Source organism: Lithobates pipiens, unplaced genomic scaffold (genome assembly GCF_037356315.1).
Source record: "Lithobates pipiens isolate NorthernLeopardFrog02 unplaced genomic scaffold, aLitPip1_a1.2 Scaffold_16, whole genome shotgun sequence".
NCBI classification, from domain to species: Eukaryota; Metazoa; Chordata; class Amphibia; order Anura; family Ranidae; genus Lithobates; species Lithobates pipiens.
In genome coordinates, this window is record NW_027507748.1 from 124,974,478 (window position 1) to 124,994,997 (window position 20,520).

The following is a 20,520-nucleotide window of genomic DNA, read 5'->3' on the forward strand; positions in this document are numbered from 1 at the left end:
ATAGAGCTTTCTTTTGATGGTATTTGATTGCCTCTGCGATTTTTATTTTTTGCGATATAAACGCAAAAAGACCGCAAATTTTGAAAAAAAATTATATTTTCTACTTTTTGTTATTAGAAAAATCCAATAAACTCAATTTTAGTCATACATTTAGGCCAAAATGTATTCAGCCACATGTCTTTGGTAAAAAAGAAGTCAATAATTGTATATTTATTGGTTTGCGCAAAAGTTGTCACATCTACAAACTAAGGTACGTTTTCTGGAATTTACGCAGCTTTTAGTTTACGACTGCCTATCTCATTTCTTGAGGTGCTAAAATGGCAGGGCAGTACAAAACCCCCCCAAATGACCCCATTTTGGAAAGTAGACACCCTAAGGAAATTGATAAGTGGCATGTTGAGCCCATTGAATATTTTATTTTTTTGCCTCAAGCGATTGAATAATGACAAAAAATAATTTTTTTTTTTTTTTTTTACACAAAGTTGTCACTAAATGATATATTGCTCACACATGCTATGGGCATATGTGAAATGACACCCCAAAATAAATTCTGCTGCTTCTCCTGAGTACGGGGATACCACATATGTGGGACTTTTTGGGAGCCTAGCCGCGTACGGGGCCCTGAAAACCAAGCACCGCCTTCAGGCTTTCTAAGGGCGTAAATTTTTGATTTCACTTCTCACTACCTATTACAGTTTTGAAGGCCATAAAATGCCAAGATGGCACAAAACCCCCACAAATGACCCCATTTTAGAAAGTAGACACCCCAAGCTATTTGCTGAGAGGCATGTTGAGTCCATGGAATATTTTATATTTTGCTACAAGTTGCGGGAAAATTACAAACTTTTTTTTTTTTTCACAAAGTTGTCACTAAATGATATATTGCTCACGCATGCCATGGGCATATGTGAAATGACACCCCAAAATAATTTCTGCTGCTTCTCCTGAGTACGGGGATACCACATATGTGGGACTTTTTGGGAGCCTAGCCGCGTACGGGGCCCCGAAAACCAAGCACCGCCTTCAGGCTTTCTAAGGGCGTTACAGTTTTGAAGGCCATAAAATGCCAAGATGGCACAAACCCCCCCCCCCCAAATGACCTCATTTTGGAAAGTAGACACCCCTAAATTTAGGGGTACACTAGTGAGACTAGGTAATAAATGGCGGGTGCCCTGAAACTATAAAAAAAAATAACTAACCAACCAGCGTCACCTGTAACAGTTATATGGTGATCACTGGTGAAAGGGTTAACTAGGGGGCAATCAGGGGGCTTTATGCGGTAGTATATGGGGGTCCCTGGCGCTATAAAAAGCTGCGGCGAACCTAAATACCTACCTGCCTAACTAGCGTCACCTGTGACACTAATACAGTGATCAGAAAAACGATCGCTTATTAGGCTGGGTTCACACTGGAGCGATGCGGGAACGCCACGAATCCGCGGCGGGTTCCCGCATCACATGCCTCCCGGCGGCAGTTCACACTGCCCTATGCGAACTGCTGGGAGTGTCAGTGAAATGTTAATGACACCCCCAGATCAGTTCGCATATCGCAGTGCGATCTGCAAACTCGGATCGCATGGTGTGAACACCCATGCGATCCGATTCTGCTGCGGACCAAAAAAAGGGTCCCGTGCGAGTTTGTGGCGGGTGCGACACGAATTCAGCCATACTAGCTGTATGGCTGAACTCGAATCGCACAGAGATCAGATGTGATTTGCACTGCAGTGCGGTGCGAATCACATCCGTTCTCATAAACCGCTGCAATGTGAACCCAGCCTTAGTGACACTGGAGACGGGGGGTGATCACGGGGTTAAACCTTTATTGGGGGGGTTAGGGGGGTACCTTAGAACTAAAGGGGGCTAACCCTAACTGCCCTAACAGTTATTACAGTCACAAATGACACCCGCCGGGTGATCAGGGGGTTAAACCTTTATTAGGTAATAAATGGCGGGTGCCCTGAAACTATAAAAAAATAACTAACCAACCAGCGTCACCTGTAACAGTTATATGGTGATCACTGGTGAAAGGGTTAACTAGGGGGCAATCAGGGGGCTTTATGCGGTAGTATATGGGGGTCCCTGGCGCTATAAAAAGCTGCGGCGAACCTAAATACCTACCTGCCTAACTAGCGTCACCTGTGACACTAATACAGCGATCAGAAAAACTATCGCTTATTAGGCTGGGTTCACACTGGAGCGATGCGGGAACGCCATGAATCCGCGGCGGGTTCCCGCATCGCATGCCTCCCGGCGGCAGTTCACACTGCCCTATGCGAACTGCTGGGAGTGTCAGTGAAATGTTAATGACACCCCCAGATCAGTTCGCATATCGCAGTGCGATCTGCAAACTCGGATCGCATGGTGTGAACACCCATGCGATCCGATTCTGCTGCGGGCCAAAAAAAGGGTCCCGTGCGAATTTGCGGCGGGTGCGACACAAATTCAGCCATACTATCTGTATGGCTGAACTCGAATCGCACAGAGATCGGATGTGATTTGCACTGCAGTGCGATGCGAATCACATTCGTTCTCATAAACCGCTGCAATGTGAACCCAGCCTTAGTGACACTGGCGACGGGGGGTGATCACGGGGTTAAACCTTTATTGGGGGGGTTAGGGGGGCACATTAGAACTAAAGGGGGCTAACCCTAACTGCCCTAACAGTTATTACAGTCACAAATGACACCAATGCAAAAAAAAAAAAAAAAAAGCAATTGGTGTCACTGTGACTGGGGGGGCAGGGGTAATTGGGGGGTGATCGGGGGGTAAAGGGGGGGTGTGAGTGTGCCTGGCATGTTCTACTGTGTAGTGTAGTGCTTGTGCAACTCACCGATGCTCTCTCCTCGGTGCCGGAACGAAAAATACCGACACGGAGGAGAGAATACATCACTTCCTCTCCTGTGTTTACATTACAGGAGAGGAAGTGATGTCACGGGACATTTTCATTCGTCGGGAGCGATCGCGAGGGGGTGGCCATGAATGAATGGCCGTCCCCTCGTCCGGGATCGCTCCCGAACGAATACCAACCGCCGCAGGCACCGGGCGGGGGCCCGATCGGGCCCCCGACCGTCGGGCAGGCAAGGACGTACATGTAAGCCCTTATGCCTGCCCGTGCCATTCTGTCGACGTACATCGTCGTGCGGCGGTCGGCAAGTGGTTAAGCAGAGACCCTAGAGAATATAATTGGCAATCTTTGCAACTTTTTATCTCGCACAGTATTTGCACAGCAATTTTTAAAAAAAGAAAAATTTGTTTCATGCATACAAAAAAAAGCTAAAGTTAGCCCAATTTGTTGCTGAGTAAATTGATACCCAACATGTCACGTTTCAAAATTGCACATGCTTGTGGAATGGCGCCGAACTTCGGTACTTAGAAATCCCCATAGGCGAAATTTGAAATTTTTTTACAGGTTAGATGTTTTGGGTTACAGAGGAGTACTATTGCTATAATTATTGATCTTGCTCTAACGTTTGCGGCGATACCTCACGTGTGTGGTTTGAATGCCGTTTACATATGTGAGCATGATTTGCATATGCGTTTGCTTCTGCAAGCGAGCACGCAGTGACAGGGACACTTTACTTTTTTCTTTTATTTTTCTATTTTGGCGCTTTTTTGAATTTTTTATTTATTTTAATTTTTTTTTCACTTTTATTTCTTTTACAAGGAATGATTTAAATTTGGTCCGGCTACCAGGGAACACCCAAGTATATATTAGCACCACATCCCGGGGTAAAGAAAATATTTGGAGGTACATAGAAAAAAGGGTATTTTAACGGTGCTTAAGCATAGAGAATATTTGTAAAAATAAGTAAATATTTTTTGAAAAAACAATTTAATTTAGACACACAAAATGTATGAGGTAGTTTACAAAGCTGATTAATGGCAGCAGGGGTCCTGAAAGCCAATGACCGAGATATTCGTTGCACATTATGCCGACATGTTTCGCCGGTAGCGTCTTCAGAGGATGTGCAAGCTAGCAATAGACATATCAAAAAAGAAGAAAAGATAAATACAAAGAAAAAATACATAACTTGATAAACACAAATGACAAGAATGCATATTTCTAATATTGTACATTAAAACATCCAACAAAAGACTTCAGAAAAGAGCACTTCCACTCAGCCGAAACCCTAAAGGAGAAAAGGGCCTCAAATGGATGGAGACTATCTGCCACCTAAACCCCACAGTGGAATGCCTACCAAAAGAGGGCATAGAAGGCGGCAAAGGCCAAGCTATAGGAAAAAAAAGGGCAGAAAAGAAACCAATTTAATAAATAGTAACTTTGGTAAAAGCTAGCTGCAAGGCCACACATAGATAGAAAAAAATTTGGTGTATATAAATTCCTAAATTAATAATCAAATAATAATAAAATTATCTACACCGAAAAATCAAGTGTGGTGAATCAACTGGCAAATAATTGAAACGTCCCTTTAAGAACAGAATGCCCAGCAGTAAAATACATTTATAAGGTTAGGGAGTAAAAAAGAGATATAATTCGTAATAATAAATACATATACTTAAATAAAAGCAAGATTAAGCTTAGATTGATTGAACACCCCTCAAGGTCATTATATAGACCGGAAAGAATGCAGCAAATCTAGAAATACAGATCAGACAAACGGGTTAAAAAAAACCCGCAGACTTTCTGGTAAGGATCCAAACGCCTGCCAGGTCCAGTAAATATACGCGGACGCTTCAACTGCAGTAAAACCAACAAGTCCCATATATAATAGTAAGGAGAGTATAAAGGGAGTATAAATATTGAAAACGTACACGCAGGCTTACCGATGTTTGCCGAGCAACAGTGCATAAAGTAGCGGACCCTCCGGTTGTGTCCATGAAGTGAGACAAGCGAAGGCTTGCCTTATAAATCCCCCTTCCATCGAGCCGGCGTCTGACGTCACCGGCTCGATGCGGACAACACAGGTGACACTGCAAATGCCCTTAGGAAGAAAGGAGTGGAAAGACTTCACTACCCATGAGGCCATATGTCAGTGGGAGGAACTCAAGTCCGGTCAGCGATATATCGCCACAGGCTCAGAGCAGCTCTCACTGCAGTGGTCGAAGGGAGAAAGACGTCAAGAGTAACAAAGATTGGACGGAATGACCAAAAACTAGACAGATATTCCAGTCCTTAAGATGTAAAAGACACTCTGGGATAGAAAAAAAGCGCCGGGTGTCTGTATGACCTCTTACATCGGGCGGGCAAGCCAGAAGGGAGAGAAAGGGGCAGATGAGGCAGAGCCTATGGGAATTAGGAAAAGGGGAAGCGCTCTATCAATCCACCGTGCAACGACCACCCAAGAACCCATTGGTACTGGTGCATCCATTTGAGGCCCTTTTCTCCTTTGGGGCTGAGGGTAAGCGCTCTTTTCTGTAGTCTTTTGTTGGATGTTTTAACATACAATATTGGAAATATGCATTCTTGTCATTTGTGTTTATCAAGTTATGTATTTTTTTCTTTGTATTTATCTTTTCTTCTTTTTTGATATGTCTATTGTTCGCTTGCACATCCCCTGAAGAAGCTACCGGCGAAAAAAGTCGGGATAATGTGCAACGAATATATCTGTCATTGGCTTTCAGGACCCCTACTGCCATTAATCAGCTTTGTAAACTACCTCATATATTTTGTGCGTCTATTTTTTCAATAAATATTTACTTATTTTTACGAATATTCTCAGAGTCTTTTACAAGGAATGTTAATATCCCTTGTAATAGGAATGGTGCTTGGCAGGTCCTCTTTACAGTGCGATCTGGGGTCAATAAGTCTCCAGATCTCACCTCTAGGCTGGGAAGCCTTAAATCGAAATAAAAAAAATTATAATATATATATATATATATATATATATATATATATATATATATATATATATATATATATATATATATATATATATATATATATATATATATATATATATATCTCCGCTTCCCAGCCGAGGCGGCGGTATTTTTTCAAATGCAGAAGCCGCGTGTGATGTCATAACATTGCGCCCGGGCTCCGAACGATCATGGACACTCCGGGGAACATCTGGCCCGCCGGAAATCGATATGGTTAGCAACCGGGCCCGGTTGATTCCTTCTCCGGTTCGCCAATGGCAGGTATGACCTGGGAGAAGCACGGGAGGTGGGGGGGCAGGGGAGAGGAGAGACATCCCCTCCCTCTGCCTATAAGAACGATCAAGCCGATATGATCATTCTTATGGTGAAGGGAATCGCTGGCTCTAAAAGACGATATCAGATTGATGCCTGTAGCTGCAGTCATCATTCAGATATCACCACTCAAAGTCCGTAATGTTATGACGTTACACGGACAGCAAGCGGTTAATAGAAAACAAACCTTTTAACCTGTAGCTTCGGCAGCATCGTGTATGTATATGTGTTTGTATATGTGTGTGTGTGTGTGTGTGTATATATATATATATATATATATATATATATATATATATATATATATATATATATATACAGTACAGACTCACACTGAAGGCATCAAAACTATGAATTAACACATGTCCAATTATATACTGAACAAAAAAGTGTGAAACAACTAAAAATATGTCTTATATTCTAGGTTCTTCAAAGTAGCCACCCTTTGCTTTGATTACTGCTCCGCACACTCTTGGCATTCTGTTGATGAGCTTCAAGAGGTAGTCACCCGAAATGGTTTTCACTTCACAGGTGTGCCCTGTCAGGTTTAATAAGTGGGATTTCAAGCCTTCTAAATGGGGTTGGGACCATCAGTTGTGTTGTGCAGGAGGTGGATACAGTACACAGCTGATAGTCCTACTGAATAGACTGTTAGAATTTGTATTATGGCAAGAAAAAAGCAGCTAAGTAAAGAAAAACGAGTGGCCATCATTACTTTAAGAAATGAAGGTCAGTCAGTCTGAACAATTGGGAAAACTTTGAAAGTGTCCCCAAGTGCAGTGGCAAAAACCATCAAGCACTACAAAGAAACTGGCTCACATGAGGACCGCCCCAGGAAAGGAAGACCAAGAGTCACCTCTGCTGCGGACGATAAGTTCATCCGAGTCACCAGCCTCAGAAATCGCAGGTTAACAGCAGCTCAGATTAGAGAACAGGTCAATGCCACACAGAGTTCTAGCAGCAGACACATCTCTAGAACAACTGTTAAGAGGAGACTGTGTGAATCAGGCCTTCATAGTAAAATAACTGCTAGGAAACCACTGCTGAGGACAGGCAACAAGCAGAAGAGACTTGTTTGGGCTAAAGAACACAAGGAATGGACATTAGACCAGTGGAAATCTGTGCTTTGGTCTGATGAGCTTGAGATCTTTGGTTCCAACCACTGTGTCTTTGTGCGACGCAGAAGAGGTGAACGAATGGACTCTACATGCCCAGTTCCCACCGTGAAGCATGGAGGAGGTGTGATGGTGTTAGGGTGCTTTGCTGGTGACACTGTTGGGGATTTATTCAAAATTGAAGGCATACTAAACCAGCATGGCTACCACAGCATCTTGCAGCGGCATGCTATTCCATCCGGTTTGCGTTTAGTTGGACCATCATTTATTTTTCAACAGGACAATGACCCCAAACACACCTCCAGGCTGTGTAAGGGCTATTTGACCAAGAAGGAGAGTGATGGGGTGCTGCGCCAGAGGACCTGGCCTCCACAGTCACCGGACCTAAACCCAATCGAGATGGTTTGGGGTGTGCTGGACAGCAGAGTGAAGGCAAAAGGGCCAACAAGTGCTAAGCATCTCTGGGAACTCCTTCAAGACTGTTGGAAAGCCATTTCAGGTGACTACCTCTTGAAGCTCATCAACAGAATGCCAAGAGTGTGCGGAGCAGTAATCAAAGCAAAAGGTGACTACTTTGAAGAACCTAGAATATAACACATTTTCAGTTGTTTCACACTTTTTTGTTCAGTATATAATTGGACATGTGTTAATTCATAGTTTTGATGCCTTCAGTGTGAATCTACAATTTTCATAGTCATGAAAATAAAGAAAACTCTTTGAATGAGAAGGTGTGTCCAAACTTTTGGTCTGTACTGTATGTATATATATTATATATATATATATATATATATATATATATATATATATATATATATATATATATAATTACACACACACAGTATCTCACAAAAGTGAATACAGCCCTCACATTTGTATAAATATTTTATTATATCTTTTCATATCATGCTACTTTGCTACAATGTAAAGTAGTGTGTACAGCTTGTATAACTCTGTAAATTTTCTGTCCCCTCAAAACACTCAAAATTGTCGAGTCCGGCGGACAATACAGCCGTCTGTGTGCTAGTCCGCCGGACTTTTGAAATGAACGGACTTGCCCACACGCGGAGAAAAGTCCATTCATTTTGAACATGGCTCCAGTTAGCCGGGACTAGTGAAGGTCAATTTGATACATCGCTAGCCCCGTCACCTGGTATGGACTTAAAGGGGAAGCCCTACACCGAAAAAAACCAGCGTGGGGGTCCCCCCAAGGTCCATATCAGACCCTTATCCGAGCATGCAGCACGGCCGGTCAGGAAAGAGGTTGGGGGCGAGCGAGCGCCGCCCCCCCCCCCCCCCCCCTCCTGAGCCATTCCAGGCCTGTGGCCCCCCACCCCAAAGCACCTTGTCCTCATGTTGATGGGGACAAGGGCCTCTTCCCAACAACCCTGGCCGTTGGTTGTCGGGGTCTGCGGGCGGGGGGCTTATCGGAATCTGGGAGCCCCCTTTAATAAGATATCGGCCCCCCACCCTATGTGGAAAAAAGCACAACACGTTTTTAACATTTATTGCACAGCTCCGGTGGTCTTCCGTTTTGGGGGGTCTTCTCGCCAGACTCCTCCGCTGTCTTCTGCTAGCTCTTTTACTAGCGGAGGAGCCCGGCTGCTTTCTTCACCGTGCCGTCGTCCGGGGGTCTTCTGCCGACTGCGGGGTTTTTGTGGGGTATATGCCCAAACATGGAAGCCTGGGGTGGCCAGTGGGTGGACCGCTCTTATGTTTTTCATTTTTTTTTTTTGGCAGAGATTTCTTCATCCACATCGATGGATGTGAATGGAGGAATCTGTTAGGTTCTCTCTTTTGGTTCAGCCACACAGTGTGTGTGTGGGGGGGGGGGGGGGGGGAAGAAATAACATTACATATATGCCCAACAAGGACCAGCAATGTAATGTTATGTCGCTGGACTTTGGTTATACTGAGATGATGCCTGCAGGTGTAGGCATCATCTTGGTTTAATTTTTTCAGCCAGCTGTTGGCTTTCATGTAAAAGCAATCCTGGTGGCTAGTTATCCGCTATATTGCTTTTACAAGCAGTGGGAGGCTCTAATGTCCCACAGGGGAAACCCGAGAATGCAGACGGCGGTTCTGCCAACTGACCATAGACATGATCGTAGACCAGAATGGCTCCAATCATCTCTATGGTCTAAGAAACTTGAAGCTTGGAGCATTTCATCACTTAGATTTCGCTGGATATAAACCGCGCCATTTTTAAATTGGGAAAGCCTCTGATCACACCGATCTTGGTGTGATCAGATGCTTTAAGGGCAGAGGAGAGACACCAGATTTCTCAGAAAAGACTACCTGTTACTGCCTATTGCTATCACAGCAGGTATTTACATTCCCTGTGATTAACAATAAAAGTGATCAAAAGGGAAAAAAAAATGAAAGGGACAGTGTAAAAAATGAACCAAAATAAAAAAATTAAAGCACCTCCGTGCAAAGGCGAATGCGAGCATCAGTCTCGTGTCAGTATGTAAACTAATAATTACACCATACATGTGAGGTAACACTGCGAAAATCAGATCAAGGTTAGTAATTCTAGCACTAGACCCTCTGTATAAAATCTAAAGTGGTAACATGTGAAGGCTTTTAAAGCATTGTCTATGGATATTAAAAATGTGCATAGTATGTCACCATTGCACAGGCGTGTGCAATTTTTAAAGCGGGTCATGTTGGGTAAAATATAAATGATCTTGCGTTAAGTAAATAGATACCAAATAATTGGTCAATGTGTTGCGTTTTTGTGCATTAAATCTCAAAAGTGTATTTTTTTCCCAAAAAAATTGTTTGAAAAACTGCTGCGCAAATACTGTCTGACATAATAAAATTGCAACACCCACCATTTTATTCTCTTGGGCCAATGTATGTTTGTGGGTTCAAAGTAATTTTCTAGCAAAAATTACTCTTTTTTGGAATGTAGACACCCCAAGCTATTTGCTGAGAGGCGTGTTGTGGCAAAAAGTTAATTCTTCTATGCGCTACAAGTTTATGAAAAATGTCTCTACTATCCTGGCATTTCAGGGCCTCCGAAACTGTGATAGTAAGTAGTGAGGAGGTGACATGAGGAAATACATCCTTTAAAAGCCTGAAGGTGGTCCTTGGATTGTGGAGGCCTATGCGTGGTTAGGCTGCCAAAAAGTCTCGTGTGGTATCCCCATACTTGGGAGAAGCAGCAGAATGTTTTTTGGAGTGTTATTTCACATATACCTATGGAATGTGTGACAATATATTATTTATGTCAAAACTTTATGTAAAATAAAGAATAAAAACTTTTTTGTAATTTTCCAGAAAATGGTTGCAAAAAAATAATTCCGTGGACTCAACATGCCTCTCAGCAAATAGCTTGGGGTGTCTACTTTCTAAAAAGGGGTCATTTGGGGGGTGTTTGCACTGCCCTGGCATTTTAGCACCTCAAGAAATGGGATAGGCAGTCGGAAAAAAAAGCTGCGTAAATACCAGTTTACCATAGTTTGTAGACGCTACAACTTTCACACCAATTATAGTAGCAGAATACACGTTGGTCTAAATGTGTGATGAAATTTGAGTTTATTGGATATTTTTTATAACAAAGCAGTAGAATATTTTTAAGTTTTTTTTTTTGTTTATCACAAAAAATAAAAACCCAGTGGTGATCAAATGCCACCAAAAAAGGAAAAAAAAGAACATCAGTCTCATTTGAGTACAGCGTTGCGTGACCGTGCAATTACCAGTTAAAGTAGCGTATTGCTGAATACCGAAAAATGGCCTGGTCAGGAAGAAGGTAGAATCTTCCGGAGGTCAAGTGGCTAATGTTAAATATAAATTAACATCCCTAAAAAAAAATCTAGTCCTTTTATGTATATAAAAAATGGAAAATCACAAATATGCAAACTAGCTACAACAAGTGAGATTTTTGTCTAATCAAAACATGGATTTGAGGTAGTTACTGACAATGTTACTTGCATGTCCTGACCCATTTATCCCCAACCTCTAGTAGTCCATTGAACAAATGTCCTTTGGGTTTATTTTCCCTCTTGGCTAGGTTCACACCTTAGTGGCTATGGGAGCGATGTTTGCAAAGGCAAGGAAGCCCATTCATTCAGATGGGCTGCTGTGCCATCGTTTCATGCAGGAAAAAGGTTCCTACGCCTTATTTTAATGCAGCCAGTGGGAAATTGCACTGTGCTTTTGTGTGATTTCCCACAACCTAAAACTCGCTCTTCTTTTCAGATGCATGGAGGGGTGCCATTATGAATGAATATCAGCCCCTCGCGTCTGCAACAAAGCAGCAAGGTTTGGGTGTGGGAACAGTTGCTATTTACCACCCTGTCTATTACCCACAACAGCACAAGTGTGAACGTTGCCTCAGTTTAGCTTTTTTGTCAAGACATCAGTATGAAAAGTGCAAAGTTTTAGAGCTAAATTACACTAGCGCATTGCATTAATGGGCATGTTTCTTCAATCTAATGTGTATTCTGTGTTGGTATGTGTCACAACACACTAGTGCATGCTGTATGTGATGACTGCAGGGTGGATTTGATTTAAATCACAATTTAAATAGCTAGTAAAAAGGCTTTATTTAAATCAACTTAATTTAAATCCTAATTTTTAATCAGCAACTGTCACCTCTGTCCTGCAGTGGTTCCTCCTCTGGCCCGCTGTTGATTCAGTGACAGTCCCATTCACTTTTAAGGATGGGCTCGGGCATGTTCGCAGTTTCTCATGCCTGAGCTCACACTGCACAGGGCTAATCACAGGCAGGGAGACCTTTCTTTCGCTGCACAGATTGGGAAATGTGAGGTGAGTGGATGCCCGCTAACCGGCACTGCCATGATGCATCTGAAATGACAGGTGCTCTTTAAATGTAAGGACTTTTTTGCTGGTAGTTAGAATCTTTAATATTTGCAAACAAAATTAAGGTTTCCTATTTAGAATAATAAGCTATCTCACATTTATGGTCACTTTTGGTGTGTGGTTTGGACGTTGAGGGAAATGAGGGATTTCCCCATTTCCCCCTTCTTATTTATTTATTTATTTATTTTCTTTCTGTTATGTCCCCACAGAAGGGGGGGACCTGCAATGAGTAATATGCATGATACAAGGAATATAAGTGTGCTGTTTTGGTTATAGTTTATATAGGGGAGGGGGAGGAGGAGGGATGGTTTTATTTTTATTTTTTTTCTCTCCCCAAGATATGATATAGTTATTGGTTTTGGCTGGGACATTATAGGTTGACTTGAAAGGGAAATGTAGGGTGGGGATGCGGGAGACCAGGTTATTGTGTGTTACGTTTTATTAAAGGGGTGGGGAGGGAATGTGGGATTAATTGAAAATAAATTATAGTTGTTGTCTTTATGGATGCTAATATAAAGAGTTTCTCTGGAGGGGAAGTAGTGCTTCACCAACCCTGCACTTGCTAGCCACTGCCCCCATATTCAACGCCTATGGGTAATTCTGTACCCCTAGATAGGTGTTGTTTTGTTTCCCCCCCCCCCTTTTTTTTTTTTTTTTCTCCCCTTAGTGCAGCCCCCCATCTTGGAGAAGATGGAGGGATTATGTGTCACATCACTGAACGCTAGAGGACTTAATATTCCTGAAAAACGTAAAATGCTATTAAATGATTTAAAACGTCTCAAAACTGATATTGGCATGGTGCAAGAAACACATTTGAAGGAAGGAAAACTTCCCTATCTCCAAAGTAGACATTTTCCAAACGTATATCATGCCTTTAATCAACAGGCTAAAACCAAGGGAGTTGCTATTTTAATTTCTAACCGTATTATGTGGTCTCTGTTGGATAGATGTCAAGACCCAGGGGGAAGATATTTATTCCTTAAAGGGTCTATAGGAAATGTTAAGGTGACTCTTGCAACAATTTATCTCCCAAATGTACATCAAGATAGTTTTTTGAATAAAGTTCTATCCAAATTAATGGTATTTAGGGAGGGGATATTGATCATAGGGGGGGACTTTAATGTCCCACTAGATCCTAAGTTAGACACCTCTAATGGGACATCCTCTGTCTCTGGGAGAATTAGGAAAAATATCCTTCGGAAATTAGATGAATCTCAACTGGTTGACGCATGGAGGGCCTTTCATGCAGAAGAGAGGGATTTTACATATTTCTCGAATCCCCATCAACGATATTCCCGAATCGTTTTCTTTTTATTGCCACAGCAAATTCTCTCGTTAGTACAGGACACTCAGATAGGTAATATAACCTGGTCCGATCACGCACCAGTTATAATTAAGATCTTTTTGAAGGGTGCTACTCACAAGACACATTGGAACTGGCGGTTAAATGAAAGCCTGCTGCAGTACCCTGAAATACGAGAAGATGTGGTTAAAGAAATCGACTCATATTTCCAAATTAATGACAATGGAGAGATTGATGTAGGGATAGTCTGGGAAGCCCATAAGGCAGTAATTAGAGGAATTTTAATAAAACATGGATCCCGAATAAAGAGAGCCAGAGAAGAACAGACGGGTCACTTATTGGAAAGGATAAGGGAAATGGAGTTACAACATAAGATGACAATGGGGACGGAAATGGGAATAGAATTAGCACATTTAAGAAGACAACTCTCTGATCTCTTGCGGTATAAGGCAATGGCGGCACTACAGCAAGGGAAGAGGTTAATATATGATTCGGGAGATAAATGTGGCAGGCTGTTGGCCAGAAAACTAAAAAAACAACAACTTCGTTCATATATACCTTATATTAAAACAAAAGGAGGTCTAAAATCCTCAATACCGAAGGATATTGTAGAGGAATTTAGAAAATATTATACTTCATTATATAATCTCCCGGTGCCTTCCCAGTCTTCTTCATCACTAGAAGAATATCTTGAATCCTCACATTTAACGAGACTGTCGTCTCCGACACGAAGAAAACTTGAGTTACCAATAACAATAGAGGAGGTATCTACAGTAATAAAGATGATGCGGCATGGGAAGGCACCTGGCCCAGATGGATTCTCTCTGCAATACTTTAAAAGTTTTTTCCCATTACTAGCTCCTTATATGGTCAAGACATTTAATGCATTAGGACAATTTGCTTTACCCCCCGCAGAAGCATTGAGAGCACATATTGTACTGATCCCAAAGGAAGGAAAAGATCCATCAGTTTGCAGTAGTTACCGTCCAATATCATTACTGAATACGGATTACAAAATATTCACAAAGATACTCGCGGCTCGCCTAGAACCATTTATGACGCAGCTGGTTCATTGGGACCAAGTGGGATTTGTCCCCACACGGGAAGCTAGAGATAGCACTATTAAAGTTTTGAATTTAGTTCAATATGTAAATCAGAGGAAGTTGCCGAGTATCTTTGTGAATACAGATGCAGAGAAGGCTTTTGATAGGGTTAGCTGGCCCTTTATGCTAGGAGTACTAAAACAGATCGGCCTGGGGGATCGAATGCTGGACTGGATAGCAGGAATATATTCAACGCCACAAGCCTTGGTGAAGGCTAATGGAATAAATTCAGAATTTTTTTTAATATCCAACGGGACGCGCCAGGGCTGCTCTTTGTCTCCTATTCTGTTTGCGCTGACATTGGAGGCTTTATTAAATAGAATTCGACAGAACCCAGATATTAAAGGTATCCCCTTGGGGGATCAGGAATATAAACTCTCAGCCTACGCGGATGATCTTTTATTTTCACTTTCCAGTCCACAAATATCGCTCCCTAATTTATTAAGGGAGGTGGAGTGTTATGGTGCTCTGTCGAATTTTAAAATAAACTATAGCAAGTCGGAGGCAATGGGGGTATCCCTGGAGCGTTCCACCCAAAGAAACTTGGAGAATAATTTTAAATTTAAATGGACAACGACGGCTTTGAATTATTTAGGGCTACAGATTCCACCCAATTTAATAGATTTATATGCCCTAAATTTTCCACCCTTACTAAGGGAAGTTAGCATATTGTTAGATGAATGGAGTAAAGCCTCACAATCCTGGTTCGGGAGATGTAACATTTTGAAAATGAATATAGTGCCAAAATGTCTCTATTTGTTCCAGGCGTTACCTATCTCGATTCCACCCGCCTTCTTTAGTAAAACTCGAATAGCGTTTGCAAAGTTTATATGGGCAAGTAAACGGCCAAGAATTAATAGGAATTTGTTAACGCTATCTAAAGAGGTGGGTGGTTATAGCGGCTCCTGATTTATATAAATATTATCAAGCTACCCAGTTAGGTAGAGTTATTGACTGGTGCCGCCATAGAGATAGTAAAAGATGGATTACCTTGGAACAACATATCAGCTCTATCCCCTTAGATAGAGCTATATGGTGCTATGCAGCGTTACCTTCTATATTAAAAGTACATCCCTTAATAGGACCTACCCTTCGTATGGGTGCTAAATTTACTCGGATCCCCAAATTTTCATCACCAGAAACCCCCCTGTTTCCTATTCTAGGGAACCCAAATTTCCCTCCTGGTTTGGAATCAGGAATATTTGGGAAATTAAAAAAGAAAGGATGTTTCCAGGCTTCACACTTTCTGAGGTTTGGTAAGTGGCCATCAATAGAAATATTAACGCGACTAGGAGGACAATACGAATTGCCCTTCTGGCAGGCGTTACAAGTTAAACACTTTCTTGAAACATTGGGACCCGCCGAAGGGTATGGTCGACCTTTTACTAAGTTTGAGAAGTACTGTGGGGAGAGTGAACCTCTCTCCCATATTATCTCTAAGATATATGCGTTACTAACAGCACCTCCTGAGGATTTTGGTATAGCGAGTTTAGATAAGTGGGAAAGGGACCTTGAACAAACTTTTACACCATCCCAACGGCAGAAAATAATACATTTAACTTTTAAATCATCTAGATGTACTAAGATACAGGAATTAAATTACAAAGTACTAATGCGTTGGTATTACACCCCGTCTCGAATGAATAAATTCTCTTCAGAAATGTCGGATAGGTGTTGGAGGGGGTGTAGGGAGAGAGGCACCATAGCCCATATTTTCTGGTTTTGTCCAGTAATTAGACAGTTTTGGCAAGAAGTTCAGAGAATCTCTCAATTATTTACTGACTACCAGATCCCGGAAGACCCAGCTTTTTTCTTACTACAATGCTCACAAATTCCTTTGGAGAGATACAAGAACTCAATGCTATGCCATTTGGTGAATGCAGCTAAAAGCTGCATCACCATATGTTGGAAAGAACCAGGGACACCCCGAATCTCTAATTGGTTAAATAAAGTAAGAAGAATTGGGATCATGGAAAAATTGATCCCTATGTCTTTGGAGGAAAGGAAGTGTCTACTGCAAGTCTGGGCTCCATGGGAGTCATTTTTACAATCGGAGGAAGGGAAAGGGCTAATTGGAGAGGAACTAGAGGAATAGCTAGTAAGTGATGTGGCACAGGTCCCTCTGTCGGCAGGGGCAACATATTTTTATTTGTTCCATTTGGGATTCCCTGGGGGTTTTTTTTTTTTTTTTTTTTTCCCCTCTCTCTCTCTCTCTCTCTCTCCTCGGTTCTATAAGTCCCTCACGGGATCTAAGGCCTTGGAGCAGAGAGTTGTTGAGGGGAATCGTTTTTGTAATATTGTTAGTTGTTTAGAAGGGGAAAAAGAGGAAAAGAAAGGAAAATTCGCAGGAATGCAATGTGTATCATTGGTTAAATTAATAAGTTTCTGTTTTGTAAATTGATTTGATAAGTTGATCTATGTAATTATTATTTATTTATTTATTTTTTTGTGATCTTTGTCATGTATTCCTGCAGAGAAATAAAGTATTATTTAAAAAAAAAAGAATAATAAGCTGTCAGTTTAGTAAAACTGCAATATCAGAACTGATTGAATCATACAGTTTGTAATGTACATATATTTGCAAAACAATGGGATAAAGGAATATTCCTGAACTGTTTTATCTTATGGTTACTATGGAAGTGTGTAAATGCATCAGTGAATTAAATATAATGTGCTGTCTCTTTCAGCCATCATATATTATGCAAAATGTATTCTGTGTACATGCATAATAAATAAAGCACTGATCAATGACTGTCCAATCTGTGTCCAATTCTTCAAAGTTTCAAAAGTGCATAAATCGGCAAAAAATCAGCTCCAACATATCACCAAAAAAATAAATCTATGTATTACAAAAATCATTACATTTTTAAAGTTCATAAAAAGTGATGAAGTAGAAAAATTATTATATTCAGCGGATATGGTGACTCTTCACATGTGCACCCCCCCTGCACTCACCAAAGGGATGTACCCCTGCAGGGGGTAAAAGGCCTCACAATGGAGTCAGCTTTGTCCTGCATTTTCTCTTTGATATCCACGATCGTTCCATACAAACTCTCACATATAGATGGATAAGAAAAGAAGGGATCCCATCGTGTAAATCCGTAATAAAAAGTTTATAAAGTATTTTAAAAAAGCACTGCCACTAGTGCTGCAGAGTAATACACGACTCAACAAAATCGTCTAGGTCGTCTTGTGTTCCAACAGACCGGAAACGCCAAAATCGGAAGTGATGCTGAAAGCGCCGCCCTATTTGTGTATGTACACAGAATACATTTTTCATGATCTATGATAGTTTAAAGAGACAGCATATTGTATTTATTTTTTATATATAACACAAGTTGTCACATTAACATTTAACAGCACCAATTCACCCATATACTTTTCATTTATCCCTTCACTGATCCCACACCTGTGGGCACAGCTACTGTGGGCCACAGCTAACTTTAATCTGACGCAAAAATTATATAATTTTTTTTTTATCAATGCAGTGCATGTTATCTCAACTTGCATTTATTGAATGAGTTTACCAAAAATGTAACTATTGCAGAATATACAGCCTCATGCTACATAACTAAGCTCCATTTCATGCTGAATAAACAAAATTATTAATGTGTCCTAAAGAGAAAACTATCTTTAGATAGATTTTTACTCCAAAAGCATTTTATTAAAATTAATTTTGATGAAAAAAAAAAAATCATTTTTAAAAAATCCTTGATTTTTATTCACCTTTGGATGACTGTCATGCGTTGTGTTACAAAAATGGTTTATGTCCTATTTTGTACATACTGGGGAGTGTTGACCTCTCATTCAAAATGAGTATGCCTTAAGAAATGTATGCTAATGTATGGCATACACTGGGCTTTAATGCACTTTACACATGTAAATGGTCCATATCAGTCTTTATTGCATTTTACGGGAAGGTTATAATTTGATATCTAATTTTCTTTTCTGCTTCATATTTTTGCATGTGTTATATTAATTTTTTAGAGGGATGTTTTGGAAGGAAATCTCGCTCGCTCAGAGGCAGAAGTAAAGAAGCTTGATGACATTATTGAAAAAATAAGAGAGGTAATATTGAAAGAAAGATTTCAGTAAAAGCCTTGACTGCTGTGACTGTCATATCTCTTTACTGAATTAATTTCATTACTGCAAAACCATTGTGAAATCTTTTAGGTTACGTAAATTATTTTATTTTTTTAACAACACTGTTCATTTTATTGAGAAGACATCATATAACAGTAAGGCATACAGACAGTACAAACAGGCTTGTATAATACAGAAGCCACTTAAAATAAATACAATACACCCAAAGAACTATTGAAGCAGCATTTACCGAGAGAGTGCACGTGGCTGGACACGCAGTTGCCACAACAACAGGGAGGGAAAGAAGGGGGGGGGGGAGATGAGGGAGAAAATGGAGGGGGGAGGGCCAGAACTCTCACATCCAATACATCGAGTTCTCAGAACTGTTCCAATCAAGGTAACCACACTCGGTCAAACTTCTGCGGGCGCCCTCTAACCATGTAGGTCAATTTATATAAGGGGAGGACTGCATTAACCGTAGCATCCCACGACTCCACCGTGGGGGGTGAAGGCGATATCCAGTGCCGAAGGATTTCCTTCCTGGCGTAAAACACTAGGAGTGAAAGTAACAGCTTCGTGTATCTCGGTCGCTGGTCATCATCCTGAATCCCCAGAAGGGCCAACTCGGATGACATAGGCACTCTTAACTGGAGACGAATATTGATACATTCAAAAACAGCCCACCAGAATCTTTCAATACGGGGGCATTCCCAGAACATATGTAGGAAAGTACCATTGGGGTAGTGACACCTGGAGCACTCCGGAGACCTATGGGGATAAATTTTGTGCAGTCTCTGCGGCGTAGGTTACGTACATTAAAAGAGTTAATCCAACCAATGCACAGTTATTGGTCCTCTGCTATGCAATAGGGCTGCAACTAACAATTATTTCCATAATCGATTAGTTGGCCGATTATTGTTTAGATTAATCGGTTATTAACCATTAAAAAAAAGGTCAATTTGACGTTCATTTTTTTGCTGTGCGTTTTGATTTTTGCACAATTGATTTTACTGCAATTTGACTTTTTTTTTTTGCCAGATTAAAAAAAACACAAATTGCTGCAAAAACGCATTACATGCTTTTCTGCAGCTTCTCCATTGAAGTATATTGAACCAATAAAGCACCATTTCGCGTTAAATGTCCCTGACCCTTTCAGATGTGAATGTGTCCCATAGGAAACCATGTAAATGAACTGTAGTGCATTTCTGCAAAAAGCACCCATAAACAGATAGATGTGAACCAGGTCTAAGACATTTAGTAACATATTGGGGTTAAAAAAAAACAAAAATTGGTCCTTTATAGTAGAAAAAAAGCAGATAATCACTACTGTAAGGCAGGGCTCGACAAAACCCGGGCGCCAGGTCGCATTTGCAACTAGAATTAGCGACCTGGCGCCTGGGGCAACACAGCTGGGGTATCCTGTCTCCGTGGACAACCCGTGGCGTGATCGCGTCGGGCCGCGCCGCAGGCGGCCGGTAATTGAGCCCCCGGCTTTGAGGCCTTCTGCGATCCTATGGTTCCTTCTGGAATATGGCGCCCTCTTGTGGTGACCTTTGGAATTACAACCAGCAATGCTAATGGAGCTTCCCCTGCCTGCCAGCCTATCTCCTTCCCTTTACTTCGAACCCCTAAAGATTATATATATTTTTATTCTAACACCCTAGAGAGTAAAATGGTGGTCATTGCAATACTGTCTGTCACACCGTATTTGCACAGCGGACTTACAAGCGCACTTTTTTGGGGGAAAATATATTTATTTAATTTAAAAAAACAGTAAAGTTAGCCCAATTTTTTTTTATATTGTGAAAGATAATGTTACGCCGAGTAAATCGATACCCAACATGTCACACTTCAAAATTGCGGCTGCTCATGGAATGGCGACAAACTTTTACCCTTTAAAATCTCCATAGGCGACATTTAAAAAACTCTACAGGTTGCAC

At 41.2% G+C, this 20,520-nt stretch overlaps 1 protein-coding gene across 4 annotated transcripts in view; it reads left to right on the plus strand.

Moving 5' to 3' along the window:
* Positions 1-20,520, plus strand: part of SPAG5 (sperm associated antigen 5) — a 191,205-nt gene that overhangs the window by 169,789 nt on the left and 896 nt on the right. For all 4 annotated transcript variants that reach the window (XM_077480426.1, XM_077480428.1, XM_077480427.1 and 1 more), the window contains one exon: positions 18,485-18,565. In XM_077480426.1, the coding sequence (XP_077336552.1) occupies positions 18,485-18,565 (81 nt within the window). The remainder of the gene's footprint in view (positions 1-18,484; positions 18,566-20,520) is intronic.